This window comes from Mandrillus leucophaeus, unplaced genomic scaffold (genome assembly GCF_000951045.1).
Source record: "Mandrillus leucophaeus isolate KB7577 unplaced genomic scaffold, Mleu.le_1.0 Scaffold663, whole genome shotgun sequence".
In the NCBI taxonomy this organism is placed as follows: Eukaryota; Metazoa; Chordata; class Mammalia; order Primates; family Cercopithecidae; genus Mandrillus; species Mandrillus leucophaeus.
This window is the reverse complement of record NW_012107175.1, coordinates 197356-215076: the sequence shown is the minus strand read 5'-3', so window position 1 is coordinate 215076 and position 17721 is coordinate 197356. Positions and strand designations below refer to the sequence as shown.

The window sequence follows — 17721 nt, the reverse complement described above, 5'->3', positions numbered from 1 at the left end:
TTCCATCCATTCCATCAAACCAGAATCGCCTGCCTTTTCATGAAGGTCTATCAATATTTAATGTATGGGTGTCAGTTGCTGTAAACTGACCATACCCCAGCAACAACTTGAATTAATCATATGCAGGAGGAGAGAAAATAAAATGCCTTTTTCTCAGAGGCCCAAGTTTCACCGGCTACACGGAAGGCTGGAAACCACAGGGTGAACTTTCTGCAGATGGAGGACCCCGAAAAGAAAGTGAATCAGAAGAGTGATGGCAAACCCCGGAAAGTACGATTTAAAATCTCCTCCTCCTACAGCGGTCGAGTACTGAAGCAGGTCTTTGAGGATGGGCAGGAATTAGAGTCACCAAAGGAGGAATACCCTCACAGTTTTCTGCAAGAGTCTCTTGAACCAATGGATGGTGTTTATGGGACTGGGGAAGCCCCCAGGCCCAGGGAAGCCCCCAGGCCCCAGCTGTACTCCCCTAAGCTGACTGCTCAGAGGATCAGTGTGTTTAGAGAGGGTAATGCCTACACCTTGGCAGGCGGCCAGCCTCTGTTCAACGATTACAAGGCGAATGACCATAAGGTTGGTATTGTGCATGGCACATAGGCTTTAAGGGTAGGGCTTCCTAAAATGTGTTTAGAGAAATGCCTAAATGGTTCAGATTTGTGTCTTGCTCACCCTCTGGTACCAACGAGAGCAATTGGTGCACCAAATGGGAAGCTGTTATTAGACGAATATTTCCGGGGTAAAAATAACATGCTTGTTGACTACTAATTGGAAAGTGCAATGAGCATATATAGTATTCAAATTCCATCCAAGGTAATACATTGTAATTGGATCTTTGAGTTTTCCTGGAATGTAAATTAAATAGAGGTGCAGTGGTTTTCAGGTTGTCAGACTGCGGTTTTAGACAATTATGCAGTCTTTTTGTTTCCTGAAAGAGCTGAGTATTTGAAAGTGCTCATTTTACTCCAGCCAATTATTCAGCTTGCAGTTTATCCATGTCTTGTTTTTTTTACCCCCATTGCCTTCCTCCTACTGCCTGCTTTGTCTCTTTATTTTTCCTTTCCGTTGCTCGTTAGCATAAGCTCTGGGTAGTTGGAGTCCTGGGAAGGGATGGTGAAACGCAAATCAGCCAGAGGACATGTTACGTGGGGAAGAAGTTTGAGCTAATGGTTCAATTGAAACATGTGTTTAATCTATGAATTTCAATTACTTTCCAGTACCACGGATAATTAAAAGTCCATACATGATTTTCTTTTAAGGTAGAACCTGGAAAACATTCACTGATATCCAAAAATTTATAGGAGATGTATATATGCTGTCAGTGGGACCATTAATGCCTTTTTAAAAAAGATAAAATACAATTATGTAATGTATCCATGGTATTAATGAATAGCACACCAGGATGTGTTCTCATCTTTAAAGTGTGAGAGCCAGATAATTACTCTTGAATTATTTTTATTGTTAGTTTCCTAAGGGAATAGATAATGCATCTATTGCAGATAAATGTATTACTGGCTTTACTGGCATTGGTAGTTATAGGCATGTTCACAATTACCAAAGATAACAGTAGGCTTGTTTTTGATATTAAAGGGGGCTGAAATGAATGACCTCTTATCTTAATGGGGTGACTTACGCGTTACAAAGTGTCGTCACATGCTATCTCTGTCTGTATCAATGGCATTGGGTCTTCACCATAACCTTGGGGAGAAAAGCCAAAGTATGGTCATTCCCATTTTGCGGATGAGAAAAATTGAGGGCCAAGTTGTTAAGGGATCCATCTGATACTACAGGATCATTGGGTACAGAGTCAGAATAAGAATCCAGATCTGATTCTACAGATGTTTTTCTTTAGGGCATGTTCCTTTTTTTAGAGAACCATATTATTACATGATAATAATAGCTACCATTTGTTGAGTGCTTATTAGGTCCTAGGTACTTGGCTAGTCTTGTACTTACACTATTTCTTTTGAACTATGTCTTACTTGTAGATTTAGAATTCACAAAGTCACAGTTCATTCAAACCTTGTACAAGGCCACAGTAGATACATTTTGGGTTGCTTGATCTTTATAAGTCATGTGCTAAATTTAGTATTGGTGTAAATGTATAATTTTTTTTTCTTTTTTAGAGACAGGGTCTCACTGTGTCACCCTGGTTGGAGTGCAGTGTTATGATCATAACTCACAGCAATCTCAGACTCCTGGGCTCAAGGGATCCTCCTGCCTCAGCCTCCCTGGTAGCTAGGACTATAGAATTTATAAATCTAGGTAAATGAGTCTCCACGGCAGCATGGCTCTGTTGGTTAAAGCACAGTACTCTATGAGTTTTAGAGGCCACGGTGAAGGTCCAATTCCTGCTTGGCCTTGTTATCTCTGTTTTCTTTGTTTCCTGATCAAGTTCCCGATCCCAATCATAGCCAGCTTCTGAGCATGAGAGTGGCCAGGATGGATTCATGCAGCTCCATACCCTGGAACCGTTTGTCAATGTGGTATTTATGAAAAAGAAGAAAATGAGAGCTAATGTCATGACTTTTCAATAACGAATCCAAGTGTAAAACACCTCCTAGTAAATAGTGACTATGAGACTACATTGGGTAGCAATTAAGTGCAATAATTGAAAGCAAGGGCTCTGAACTCAAACAGATATATGTACACCATTGTTCATAGCAGCATTATTCTCAATTGCCTAAAGGTGGAAAGAACCCAAATGTCTATAGATTGATGAATGGATAAACAAGATGTGGTTTGTACATACAACACAATATTATTCAGCCTTGAAAAGGAAGGACATTTTGACACATGCACAACGTGGATGACCCTTGAAGACGTTATACTAAATGAAATAAGCCAGTCACAAAAACACAAATACTGTATGATTGCACTTATTTGAGGTACCTAGAGTAGTCAAAATCATAGAGACAGCAAGCAGAATGGTGGTTGGCAGGGGCTGGGGGCAGGGGAGAAGAAGAGTTATTGTTTAATGGATACAGAGTTTCAATTTGGGAAGAAGAAAACCTTCTGGAGATGAATGGTGGTGATGGCTGCACAGTAATGTGAATGCACTTAATGCCACTGAATTATACACTTAGAAAGGGTTAAAATGGTAAATTCTATGTTATGTACAGATTACCATGATGATAAATATATATATATAAAACAAGGGCTTTGATGCCAGTCAAACCTGAGCTTGATGTTCAGTCCTACCCATTTACTGCCTAAGCTTGAACAAGCTAGTTAACCCTGTTGACCTTCGGCATCATTGTGATATGAGGGTAATCAAAGGACTTGCTTAAGAGAGTTGTTGTGATGATTTTAAAAGATAATACATAAGAAGCTCTTAGCATTGTGCCTGGCACATTTTATGCACTTAGCAAATGTTACCCACCATTGTAATAACGAGCAGGTTCTTATCAAAGAAATGTTGAGTCTTTTAAATTTTGTGTGATGGGTAGAGGAAAAGGTTATAAATAATTAAAATATTTTAAGCAATTAAAACTGAAGTTTATAAGGTTCAAAGAAAATGGAAGGGAAAAGGAAGGGAGGTAACATTTACTGAACACCTACTTTAAACATATTGCATAATTTCATCTTCACAAGATGTCTATGAGAGTTTTACAGATTGGAAAAACAGAAGTTCATAAGGGTTAACTAACTTGCAAATCTCACACAGTTGTCAAATAACATTTTAATACAATTTAAACTCAGGTCTGTCTATCTCCAAAGCCACTGAATTTCTAGTACCCAATAAGGCATTTCTGCATTTAAAAACAGAACAGTGGAAAGATGTAATAGTGCCTGATCAACTAGGCATGTTGCCACAGACAAAAGAGTATTTACAAGTGCTCAATCACACAGGTTGTCATTCTGTGCACTAGGAGGAAATGAAAAATTCTTGGCTCTGTCCTGGCCCTCTATCATGTAGGAGTGGGTGTTCCTCATTGACATTTGATGTAACCACATAATGTAAACTTTCATTACACCCAGAGAGTTTCCTTAGACACAAGGAAGAATTTGCCTATCAGGGTAACTAAAACTTTTACACCTTAAAAGTGATTTGAGACCCTCCATCTTTGGGGTACATCAAAAAATAAACTTGCTCTCTTGGGTGTCTCACTGAGCAGCTCAGAAACAGGGGTTTGGAGTAGGTGATCTCAGATTCTCTTAGCATATTGAGAGTTTTGTCTTGAAAAAAAGAAATCAGCTCTAGAAATGAAAAGCTTCCTAGTAACTGAACCTCATTGGCTATTACTAGAAGTAGAAATGGAACCTTCCAAAAGTACCACCATCCTTATCTTCTGATATTCAGAAACTGATAGTCCAGAGTGTGAAATAAGAATCCAGCCTGCATAAAACAATAGGAAATGGAAGCTGCTACACGATCCCTTGAAGAAAGGGAGAGAAAATAGGACCAGATAGGAAGCTTGTGGCTTAATAAATAATTATTGCAAACTCCATGGGTGTTTCAAGAAAGAGAGCCTGAATATTGAAGTCTTGCTCAAGCCAGGTTATGGCTGAATATACAAGGGCCTTAAATACAAGACTGCTTAACTATAGCATATAAATAGATTTGGTTTATACAGTCTTACAAGCAGGGCAGAATATTTCATGCTGAGGTATTTAGTTGTGTAGTATGATTGTGCATGCACTACAGAAGAATAATTTTAAATAACAACAATGGCAATAATACTCACAATCTGCATAGTATCTCCAGCTTTTGTGAACACTGTTTTACAGGTTTTTCATGGCACCTCCCACCCCCAGAAGTTGACACAGGAACCTTGCTCAATCAGCAGAGAAGCCAATAGAGTGTTGGAGAAGGTACTGAGACTTGGGTTCCTAAGTATGAGCTCTTACATCGCTAGGTTTAGGGATGTTAGAGGCTCCCTGAGGGGAGGCTGGGGTAATTGGAGGGCACTCAAGAGTCTCAGGACAACACATGTTTACCACTCATTTCTGTATTTTAATTACTAGCTTGTCTGTGGTGATGCTGGATGTCAGTCCCTTTGCAAATGAGCAAACTAAAGTTGAGAGGTTACATGACTTTCCTGTATGTCACAATCACACTACACAACTAAATACCTCAGCATGAAATATTCTGCTCTGCTTACAGAACTATATAAACCAAATCTGTTTAGATGCTGCAGTCAGGCAGTCTTTTATTTAAAGTAATTTCTGAACAGTTACCCTCCAGTCCTCTTTTCTGCACTGTGGTATTGTCCAGGTTTATTCCTGAGCAAATGATTAAGAAACACATGAAAAATCCATGCAAGAGAACAAAAGCTATTAATAATGATGCTTTAGAAGTCTATTTATTGGCACAGACGATTTTCATATTATATAGGTAATGAAAAAATAGGTTGCAACAGAGTATATATTATGATCCTATTTTTTTTTGGGGGGGGGAAATACTTTTAAATAGTGTGATATAGGTGGTAAAAATATGGGCTTTAGGATGACAGATTGGGTTTCAATTCTAGTCACAGTGCCCGAGTAACTCTGTCACCTTGGTGAGGCACTTAACCCTACTGAGGCTCAGTCTCCTCACCTTAAAATGTGGAAACCATAGCATCTGCCTCATAGGGATGTTTGGGGAGAAACCGAGGCAATGTTGGTAAAATGCCTAGCATGATGCCTGAGACACAAATAGTGCCAATAAATGGTATCTACTAATATTATTATTTATGCTGATAAAAAATTGGAGGGATATTTATATAAAACAAAAAAGCATCCCTCTGTATTTATTAAACACTCATTGTACCTAGTCCTGCGTTGGCTGTTGGGGTATGCAGTACAAATAGAAGCTCTAGCCCCTGCCCTCCAGACTCTCATACTGAGTAGTTCAGCTTTGATTGGTCACCAGCAACAGGAAGAAGGAAGCTGGCTTTCATGGCTTTTAGAGAGAGCAAACAGACCAGGGAATGAACTGTGACTTTGGGGTCTGATGGGATCAAAAATGCTGGGTGGTGGAAGTTCCTTCTCTGCTGTTTCCTAGTGTGTTGGACAGGTTCTGCAGCCCTCTACTTGGTGATTGGTGGTAAAGTTTCCATGCTCATTCTCCATTTCTCTAGCCCCTACCTATTATAGATTTTGGAAAGATAATCATCTACACTAATAACCTGAAAATCATTCGAACCCCAATGGACAAGAGAGACTTTGTGAGGAAAATTCTCCAGAAGGAAGAAGAGGCTGAAGAAGAGTCTCTGATGAACAAAGAAGAAAGCTGTGGAGGCAGGGACCAGCAAGATAGACCTTTGGTGGAGGCAGAAAGCACATTCCCCCATAACCGGTATACACAGGTGCGTTGGGGAGCTTGACTGTCCTACTCGGAGTTGGCCCTACAGCAATGGTCTCCAAGCTGGCTTGATTGTGCACTGCTTAAGTAAAACCTTTTGAATATGAATACTTAAGATATCTAAATTTGAAGATATGAGGAATTTTAACATTTGTTATATTTTAATGGTACATTGTAAGCAATAGCAGTTATAAGTCCATGTTTCAGATACTCTCAATTTTTAATTTTTTGGCTGACTTCTTTTTAGATTTGATTAAATATTTATTGTTTTTGCTGTACAATGTGGTTTATGAACAGCTGGTTCTAGAGGTGGAAAAAAAATCAGCCCTATTTTCTTTTTTCTTTCTTTCTTTTTTTTCTTTGAGAAGGAGTTTCGCTCTTTTTGCCCAGGCTGGATTGCAATGGCATGATCTTGGCTTACTGCAACCTCTGTCTCCTGGATTCAAGTGATTCTCCTGCCTCAGCCTACCAAGAAGCTGGGATTTCAGGCATCCACCACCATGCCTGTCTAATTTTTCTTGTATTTTTAGTAGAGACAGGGTTTCACCATGTTGGCCAGGCTGGTCTTGAACTCCTATCTTCAAGTGATCCGCCCGCCTCGGCCCCCCAAAATGCTGGGATTACAAGCATGAGCCACCACACCTGGCCTGGCCCTATCTTTTCTTATAGGTTCACTTGTTCTTCTGTTATTGGTGTTATCCTTGATCCATAGTCTCCTGGAAGACATTATGTAAAATCATGATTCCATTTGGCAGATTAGTTTAGTTAAAACTAAGGAGTATCCTTTGTAAATCCACTAGACCAGGCACAAGTAAACTGCAACATGTTGCAATGTGCTGAAAGTGAACAAATGAGCTGGACGCCACTGTCAGCAACATTTGAACGTCACTCTTACTCTAGGGTCCCTTGAGTACCACACTTGTCTAGTGACGGCCTAACCTAATATGGCTGCCAGTGTCCACCAGTTTATTAAAAGTTAGTATAAAAATTCTTTTAAAAATGTGAATAAAGCTTAATATCTGCCTAATTGTAGATAAAAAGCAAATATAAATAGTTCCAATGTTTTCCTCTCATACCCCTTAGAAGTGTGGACACACCACCCTGGAAACCATTGCTCAGACATGCTCACACTGGGGGAGGAGGGCTGATAGTCATTAATTCACAGTGTGAGGTTGGGGGTGGAGGAAGCAATTTTGATGAATTTAAGCCAAAAGATTAAAAGCTTGGGTAGCTGGATAAATGAATTTTCTCTCTCTTAGATTCCATCTCTTGGGACTTGATGTTTTCTGTGGGATTCACTTTAATCTCCTGGGATTGCTATGGAAAAATGGGTCAGGGGCTTTCTGGAACTTGAGTGATGTCTCCACTCTGGGAGGGTTCAGATGATGAGAATAAGAAGGTCATGACTGGGCTTTGAGTGATGGCCTTAGACAAGAGGCACCAAAGGCTCCTTCTTATCTCATTTCTCCCATATCATGAGTCTATCTACCTCTCCACAATTTCTCTAAAATCTACTTTTTTCTTTCTTCCTTTGTACCTCTCCTTCCCTTCCCCTAGAGCATAAGCAACTGGGACTCTAGCAAAAGGTTCTGAAAGCTCTGCTCACATCCACTCACGTACTTTCCAACCTGCCCCCACACTCAAAAATATATTTTTAAATGTAATCTGATTAGGTCATCCCCTTTGTCACTGTATTAGTCCGTTTTCACATTGCTATAAAGATGGTACTTGAGACTGAGTAATATATAAACAAAGGAGGTTTCATTGACTCACAGTTACAGATGGCTGGGAGGCCTCAGGAAACTTACAATCTTGCTGGCAGGTGAAGGGGAAGCAAGGGCATGGCTTACATGGAAGTAGGGGAGAGAAAGAGAGAGAGAGTGCTTGAGAAAGTACCATGCTTTAAAACCACCAGCTCTGGTGAGAACTCACTTATCACGAGAACAGCATGAGGGAAACTGCCCCCATGATCCAATCACCTTCCACCAGGTTCCCCCCTTGACACATGGAGATTACAATTCAAGATGAGATTTGGATAGGGACACAGAGCCAAACCATATCAGTCACCCCCTCTAAGCTTTCAGTGTCTTTTCATTGCTTGGGATAAAACCCCAAACTCCTTACTTGTCCTAGAAAGCTCTGTGTAGCCTGGCCTCTGTTGGCCCCTCCAGCATCATCTCTTACACATCTCTTCTCATGCTCTTGGCCCCAGACACACTGCCCATCTCCCCATCTCCATCCCTCATGTATTATTTTCTCTTTGCTACCAGAGGCCAATTCCCTCTGCCTTGAATGTCCCCAGACTCCCTACCACCTTGCCTTCAGCTTCTGAGATCTCAGAAGAGGCATCACTTCCTCAGAGGGATCTTCCCTGGCTTCCATGAGGAAAAAATCCTATAGGATTGACCTGTCAGTGCACCTTACACCCCTCTTCACAGTTGCAATCTTACTTTAATTTGTGTGATTATTTGGTTGGTGTTTGCTCTTACCAATTAGGTCTCCATGAAGGCAGGCCTGGCCATGTTTACGCTGGGTGCAACATTGTAGTTCCAGTATCAGAAAAATACAGCCTGGCATATAACAGATAACCAGTGAATATTAGTTAAATGTTTGTGGAAAGAATACTGGAATTTGAGACCAAAGTGCCAGCTGGTAAGAAGTCTTTGGCCATTACCTTCTCTCATCTTCTATGCAGAACTATTAAGAACCTATCCTGTGCCGGGTGTGGTAGTTCAGGCCTGTAATCCCAGGCAGAGGAGGGAGGATCCCTTGAGCCCAGGAGTTCGAGACTAGCCTGGGCAACATAATGAGACCTGTCTTTACAAAAAAATTTTTTTATAAAAGAACCTAACCTGGCAGCAGGCAGATGACTAAACATGTTGATCCAAAGCGCTACTTTCCCACTATAAAATTTTTAAATGCTATTATCTATCATACTATATTGTAAGTTGTAGGAGCATGTATTTTCAGAAGAGGACCAGAAATGATAAAAGGCAGGTTATACTTCAGGCCTGATTGAAAAAGCAAGAGTAAGCCTGATATGACAATTACCTTTAAGCTCAATTTGGAGAGATCTGTGTTTTTTAGCTGTAATGCTATAAACTAGGACAGAGGTGTGCAGCAGAAGTTTGCTGTGAAAGGTTATATTTCACTTGTCTGTCCTTTAAACTCTGTTTTAAATTGCTATTTGTTTGCCCAATCCCTCATGCAGTAAATGCTCAGACAAGTTTTATTTCAAAAGAGAAGGTCAAAGAACATCAAGGAGCCCCTTCTGACCAAGAGCCTCTTTGTTCTGTTAGGTGGAACGGGGCAGCAATGAGAATCTGATGAAAGAGTAGGGCAAGGCTGAAAGCCGGGCCAGACTTGAGCCTCTGTATTAACTATCAAAGAAGAGGAGAGGAATAATTGAATTGAGCCACAGCAAAAGGTGGAAGGGGAAAAATTTGGCTTTGTGCTCAGTGAATTTGAGGCCTAAATCATCTGGGCTTCTTTATGCTTTATGTGATCTCACTTTGAGATAATAGCAATAATCATCTCATCATAATCAAAATCATAATAGCTGCCATTTATTGAGGACTCACGATAGCTAGGCACCATGACCAATGCTCCATGCAGTAGTTCATTTAACTCTTTCAAGAACCCTGTGAGGTAGATATTATTAAAAGTCACATTCTGCAGCTAGGGAAACTGAGGCTCAGAGAGGTTAAATAACTTGCCAGAGGACATTACAGCCAGTAGTCAAATCTAGGTCCATCTGTTGAACAATCTCATGACCATAACCACCCTATTTTGCAGTCTCAATTGGCGTTGGTTACCATCTTCAGGGCTACACAAGCCTTGGAGTCTTCAGTAAAAGATCAAGCCCCTCTTCTTGGTCATGGAGGTAGTAAGAGGTGGATTGGTGGGTCTGTTGGGTTCTAGAATCTAAGCAATGCTGTGCAACGAGGTTCTATATCCTACTAAATATTTTCTGAGAATAATTTAAAAGATAGAAAGGAAGAAAGAGACTTATAGTATATAAGTCTTGTATAGAGTGGTGCTTATTAAATACTTGCTGAATTAACTGAATGATTAAAAAGAGCATGTTGAGGGTAAGTGGTCAGAGAGTGGTAACCCAGAATAAGAATGGAAACTCCAGTGAAACTTCTAATAATGTAGCGCGCCCTAGAACTATATGACATTAGGTATAATTTGATGGAAGACTTGTTCTTATTCTCTACAGTAGGCTTACTAGGTCATTTCATTAATCTTTCAATATCTGATCTGGCGTTTTATGCAAATGAATTTTTAGATCACATGTATAGCATTATGGTAGGATTTTACTGTACTTTCCCTCGCAGTGTGGACTTATATTATTAAAATCTCACTGGTATGAAGTACAAAACATAAAACCTAATGGATTTGGCAGGAAATGAATCGTGGCAATTTGTTTTAAGAATATTTTTGCAAATACGTATTATTTTGAATATTTTAAGAGAAGAAAACAAATTCTCCACTGTTAATATACTAAAATATGGTAGCAATCAATAAAATATTAACAAAAGGGTCCATAGACATGATTTGAGTTTTTGTCAATTGGGTAATTACTTTCACTCCTTAAATCTAGAATAAATAAAATTCAGTACCTTCTTAGGCAATTTGCAGCATGATGGAGCTATTTTCAAAACTTATGCCTCCCTTTTCAGGGATTATTTTTATTCTTACATTATAAATGAAAGCTGAATGAGTTGGGTAGAGCTACCCAGTGGACTCCTGCTGTCTTGTTGGTCCCTAGAATTTAAGAACAGGAAGCGTTCTCCAGACATCATTGTTCCTTTGTTTATTCATTTGGCACAAGTAGTGTGCCAGGCACTGCACTAGGTGTTTGGGAAGTGATGGTGAAATGGTACAAGTCCAGAGAGCTCCCTGTCTAATCAACAGGAACTTTCATTGGAGTATGGAATACCTGTCATGCCAGGGGCAGTACAGGTGGCCATGGGGGTGAGGGAACTCCTGGTCCAGAGCAGTGGGTGGGCAAGGCTTTCTGGAGAAAGAGCTGCTAAGCTGACTTCTGGGGACAAGTAGGAGTTGGCCACATTGGGAGTGGGGAAAGGTCCCTAGAGACCAAGTACAGAGAGGCCCATGAACAAGATTCTGATGAAAGAAGTGACAAAAAATTTAAATCAGCTAAGGAGACTGGGTTTTATCCTGAGGTTTTATCTGGAGGGCAAGTGTTCATTAAAAAGTTTCCTGAGTGCTTTCTATGTGGCAGTGATACTGCAGGCAACTTAATGAGCATCAGTGGGGAGAACATACTACAAGACCAGAGGCATGGGTCCACACTCAGTTCATGCCATAGTCAGTGGGCTGTTGGGCTAGGATTGTAGTTCTGGGATGAAGAAAGCAGGATGGATTTGAGATTTTCAGAAGCTGAAATGGCCAGGACTTGGTACTGGATTCGCCAGGTTTCAATCTAGTGTCTCCCTTTATTTCTGGGAAGGTTCATAGTCTATAAGGAGTACCAAGATCACCAATTTCCTATGGCTTTAAGGGGGACAGCAAGACAATAGCCAAGAAACATTTTCTGGAGAGTGGGAGTCAATAACTGGAGATTTGTTAGCAAGGCTTAGAAGTGAACTAACTGTTATGGTAAACCTATGATCTGACAGATAATATTGCATTATATATATTCTCTCTTTAATGTTCCAGCTACTCAGAAGGGTAAGCATTATTATTCACATTCTATAAATAAAGAAACAGATTGGGAGAAGCTAAGGGAACTATTCAAGTTGCACAGCTGATGGCAGACATAGCCTCAGTCCTAGTCTATTAACTCCAAAGTACAGAGCTCTTAATCACTGGGCCTTAGCTCTCAAAGAGAATAAAGATATAAATACTGCTAGCATTCAGAGCTAAGCTTTGAAGGATTGTAACATTTATTGATTCATTCATTTCTCCACTCAGTCTCTCAGTCACACAGAACAGTCTTTCTTGGACACTTACTATGGACAACTACAATGAGGGGCTGTGTACATAGGCATTAGGAGCATGCATTCTAGTGCTCAAATCCCTGGGATGAGAACCCACCTCTTCCTCTTTCAAGCTGTGTGTGTGACCATTGGTAAACAACTTCTTAGTATCCCATTTTCCCATCTGCAACACAGGGATAATAATACACTATCTCACTGGGATTTTGTGAGGATTAGATGGATGATATATAGGAAGCTCCTAGAACAGCACCTGGCACCTATCAGGCATGCTACAAGGGTTCACTCGTAGTATTTGGCAATAAGGAAAATAAAGTCCTTGCCCTTTATGGAGCTTACAGAAAAAACAGGTCAGAGATAGTGACAAGGGCAATGAAGATCATGAAGTCTCGGAATGCAAAGTGTGGTGGCAGGGGATGCCATCTTAGAGATGTCCACCAGGGGAATCCCCTCTGATAAAATCGCTGTGACTGTTCTGGGTCCCAGCCGATTCTCTCACTGACATCCATGGGAAGCATTTTCCTCTATTCTGTCCCAGTCTTTGCTGTAGTCTAGTACTGTTTTGATCTGCGTGTGAACAACAGACTTGAACTGCTGCTTTAACTAAACCCTAACCTGTTTCTTGCAGGAAGGGGATATTCCCGAGGACAGCTGTTTTCACTGCCGAGGGTCGGGCAGTGCCACCTGTTCTCTGTGCCACGGCAGCAAGTTCTCGATGCTGGCCAACAGATTTAAGGAGTCCTATCGGGCCCTGAGGTGCCCTGCCTGCAATGAGAATGGCCTACAGCCTTGCCAGATTTGCAATCAATAGTCCGTGGCTTTTGCATGTCCACTGTTATCTTACCCTCCCTGAAGTTCTTTCTAATAAACCACCCCCTTCTCCTCCTGCCTCTCCCAACAAAGAGGCCGCAGTGGCTGCAGTCACTCCCACTGCTGGCAAAACTCAATTATCTGGTGACATTTTGTGAGGCTGGTAACATCTCTGTGTGGGTCTAAGTGGCAGGGGCATTTTCGAATTAGAGTCTGCTTTGAAACTGGTTCTAAAATTATCCTTCCAGGATGGTGTGAGTGTATCTCACTTGACTTAGCTCGGTTTTCTCCTTGCTTCAGTGAACAAATACATGTACACTTCAGGCATCAGGTTGGAGTTATTTTGCAAAATTATGTGGTGAGAAAGGAATAAAAAAGGCAGGTTTCTGATAAACTGAATTCTTGTTGCTTATAATGCATCTCAAATGATTATTGGTCAAATTGAATTTCTGATTAAGCAGAAGAGGAAAGAGCCAATGCTGAACGCACTAACAGGCCATAGCAAGCAAAATGGGATGTTCATTCTGGAGACAGGCAAGCCAAAAAGCCTTCCCTTTCAAAGTCCTGAACCTCTTCCATGCGGTGTGCTTGGATAATATTTATGCAGACAGTGAGCAATACTATTTCTTAAGTCAACAGGAGATAAGACATTTTTGCGTGCCTCTAACTACTGAGGTTATAAGCCAAGTCAAAGCTATTTATGATAAATTTGGTGCTCAAATATGTGTGTATGATATAACTTCTTCCAGCCCCTGAATTACTACCAAATAAATAAATCCACTTTAAGTCTAGAACCTAGCTATGATCTCTTCATAAAGGACTGCAGGTATTTTATAGATTACCTACTGGAAATCTCTAAAAGAAAAAAATTAACCAAGGCTGATTTTTAGCAGTAATGTTTCTACTATCCATGAATATGCATAGTAAGGATGATTCTTTCCTCTTGAGGTTGGTTATAAAATTAGAACATACTTTTGTTAATGAACTTTTGTAGCTCTAACACCCACTCCCCAAGCCCTTAAGAATAACACTGCAAAATTTATCTCTTGAGACCTGCTGCGTTCTGTGATAATAATTTTGATTTCATAACTTAATAATTTCTCAGGATTTGTTTGTTATTCTCTAATATTCAGCATTTAATATAATTTAACAATGGAATGCTTTTCAGGCAATATAAATACTTCTAATAAAAAAGATTAAAATATTTTTGAAGCCATGATAGTTTTGCCTGTCCTTTCATACTCAGGAGTTACCATATTGCTCACCAGTTCTCTTTGCTCCTGTCCTTAACCATTATACCTCCTGCTTCGGTTTATGTTTTCTCACAGCTGTTGGCTCTTCTGCCTTTTCAGAAGGAGGGATGTTGAGAGTGTATTCTGCTTTAAAAAATTTTTTTTATGGGAGACAGAGTCTGCTCAGTTGCTCAGGCTGGAGTGCAGTGGCACGATTTCGGTTCATTGCAACCTCTGCCTCCCGGGTTCAAGCGATATTCCTGCTTCCACCTCCTGAGTAGCTGGGATCACAGGCACACGCCACCACTCCCAGCTAAATTTTGTATTTTTAGTAGAGACAGGGTTTCATCATGTTGGCCAGGCTGGTCTCCAACTCCCCACCTCAGGTGATCCGCCCACCTCGCCTCCCAAAGTGCTGGGATTATAGGCGTGAACCACCACGCCTGGCCCTATTCTGTTTTTTGACAAGAACATTCCATCACAAATATTGTTTGAGCCCCGCTGCATACAGGACAGTATTCCAAAGTGCTTCATGTATCGTGTTACCCAGAGAGGCATCATCCCTTTGGTATCTCATGGAACTTAGTTTTAGAGGAGGAGATAGATACATAAATGGATAACTGAAATGCACTGTGACAAGTGCTGGGATAGGCTCATTACAGGGAGCATTTGGAGCATGCAGAAGGGGCATCTAATTTAAGCCTTAGTGGGGTTATGGAGGTTGCCCAGAGGAAAAGGTGTGAGCAACCTCAGCTTCTGTAAAGAGCCTTTAATGTTTTTCATCACATAATAAATAATCTACTAATGATCACATTTATTGTGTTCATTTCACAAGTATTCATTTATTATTGTGGTAGGAACATTTGACATGAGAACTACCCTCGTAATGAATGTTTAAGTTTACAGTATGTTATTGTTGACTATCCACAAGTATTTATGGAGCACCGAGGACGAATCAGTAGACAAACTAAATGCTCTTGCAAGCTTACATTTTGGTGAAGGAATGTAGACAACTAAATACATAGATTTATGAAATAATATATATGTTTATGCAATAAATATAGCCTATAGAACAAAATATATTTATATATAATAAGCTATATATATAACACATAAATTACATATATACATACACACACATATGTAACATATAGTGTTAAAAAGGATAAAAGGCTGGGCGCAGTGGCTCACACCTGTAATCCCAGCACTTTGGGAGGCCGAGGCGGGCGGATCGCCTAAGGTCGGGAGATGGAGACCAGCCTGACCAGCATGGTGAAACCCCGTCTCTACTAAAAATACAAAAATTAGCCGGGCATGGTGGCAGGCACCTGTAATCCCAGCTACTCGGGAAGTTGAGCCAGGAGAATCGCTTGAATCCAGGAGGCGGAGGTTGCAGTGAGCCAAGATGGCGCCATTGAGCTCCAGGCTGTGCAATAGAGCGATACTCTGTCTCAAAAAAAAAAAAAAAAAAAAAAAAAAAAAAGGATAAGAGGATTTATCCCTTTTCTGAAGTAAAAAAGAAAACACTAAGGAGGATGGAGGACTAGATCAGGTTGCAATTTTTGGTCGGGCGTGGTGGCTCATGCCTGTAATCCCAGCACTTTGGGAGGCTGAGGCGTTCGAGACTGGCCTGACCAACATGGTGAAACCTCCGTCTCTACTAAATACAAAAAAATAGCCAGACGTCGTGGCACATGCCTGTAATACCAGCTACTTGGGAGGGCGAGGCAGGAGAATCGCTTGAACCCGGGAGGTGGAGGTGGCAGTGAGCCAAGATTGTGCCATTGCACTCCAGCCTGGGCAACAAAAGCGAAACTCCGTGTAAAAAACAAAACAAAACAAAAAACAAAAGGTTGCAATTTTTAAATTAGCTTGCAGGGAGGCTTCTTGAAAAGGTGCCATTTATCAGGTTGAGATTGATGTCTAGGACTACAAACTAAAAATAAAAATAAAAAATAAGAAAAGGTGTCATTTAAAGAAAGGCCTAAAGGAGTTGAGGGAGCGAGCTGGGAAGGTGTCTGGAGTAAGACTATCCCAGGCAGAGGAAACAGCAAATGCTAGACTCGGGGAGAAGAGCGCCCGCACCTTTGAAGAGTAGGGAAGGAGCCCGCGTGGCTGGTCTGGGTGAGCATGCGGACAGCAGCGGGGATGACGTCGGAAGGGAAGGTTCTTGTGTGTCACGGCAGGGGCGCCTCGCTCAGAAGCCACCATGAGAACTCGGGTTTTACTCTGAGTGAGGGCCTGCTGTGGATACACCCTGTTTTCTGTTACCGCCCTCCTCACTCCCTTTCAATCCCCCGCCCCCTTGCTGCTGGGGCAGGAGAACTGCAAACTGCACTTCCCAGACCCCCTTGCCCGCTGGCTTCCTGTTAGGTGCGCCAGGACGCTGGGAGAGGAGAGGAAGAGCCTTCCTTTTTTTGAAATGGGTTCCCGGCAGCCTTCCCGTAGGGCAGCTGTAGGAGCAGCAGCAGCTGGGAATGCTGGCCGGCTGCTTGCTTCCACCGGTAGCTGCTTTAGTGACTCTGGTTGTGGGCTCGCTGTAACACCATTTTCCCTTTTGTTCCTCCTTCCTAGGGGTGGTAGTTGGCTACCTGCAGTCACTAATCTTTGTAACCAGTTCCCTGTATTTCCTCTGTTGGAAATATCTGGAATGGTTTCTGTTTTCTTGATTGGACATTGACTGGAGCAGAGGAGGGTCATGGTCTGATGATTTATGTTTTAACAGGCCACTCGGGCTGCTGTCTTGAGAGGAGACACCGCTGGCAATGGCAGAAATGGGAGGCCAGCTAGGAGATATTGCAGTAATCTTGGTGGCAGCTAATGGTGCCAGTGTGGTATCAGTGGACGTGATAAAAAGTGGTCGGACTATGGATATATTGTGAAGATAGAACCATAAGCTCTACCATCCTTTGAACTCAGGAATATTGCTGTGACCCCTTGTATGCAAAACATACGTACCTGAGTTCTTTGCCTATTACTGGAGACAAGTTTGCACTAAAATATCCACTTCCTGATTTGTGAACTATAAGTATTTGCCAGTGGGTTGGGCAGGGTTAGGGGTAAGTTTAAACAAGGTTAGCCAACTGGTACTCCACTAAGACTAAAAGAATCCCTTCAGAGCTAGAAGCAAACACGAAGATTAAAAAAATATCATCATGATGCTGTGATTAAAATAATACTATATCCTTAGAAAGCTAAAAAAAATTTAATAAATACACGTCTTAAAAATGTAACATTTATTCATTCATTTATTCATTGAATAATTTTTTGTTAGATTTCTACTATGTTGTGGGCATTTGTACTAGGTCCTCATAAGACAAAGATGAAAAAGGATTTAGTGTTTATCGTTAATGAAATTACAGTCTTGGGCCTCTAGTTGGCATAGTAACTGAATTTGGCCCCACAGTTTGGGGAGGACACTATTGCTACC

General features: G+C 41.2%; 1 protein-coding gene across 1 annotated transcript; it reads left to right on the top strand.

The window, feature by feature from the left end:
• Positions 1–216: 216 nt before the first annotated feature.
• Positions 217–13060, top strand: GRXCR2 (glutaredoxin, cysteine rich 2). Its single transcript, XM_012001527.1, has 3 exons — positions 217–570; positions 6060–6287; positions 12878–13060. The coding sequence occupies exons 1-3, from the start codon at positions 217–219 to the stop codon at positions 13058–13060; spliced, it is 765 nt and encodes a 254-aa protein (XP_011856917.1).
• The last annotated feature ends 4661 nt before the right edge of the window (positions 13061–17721 follow it).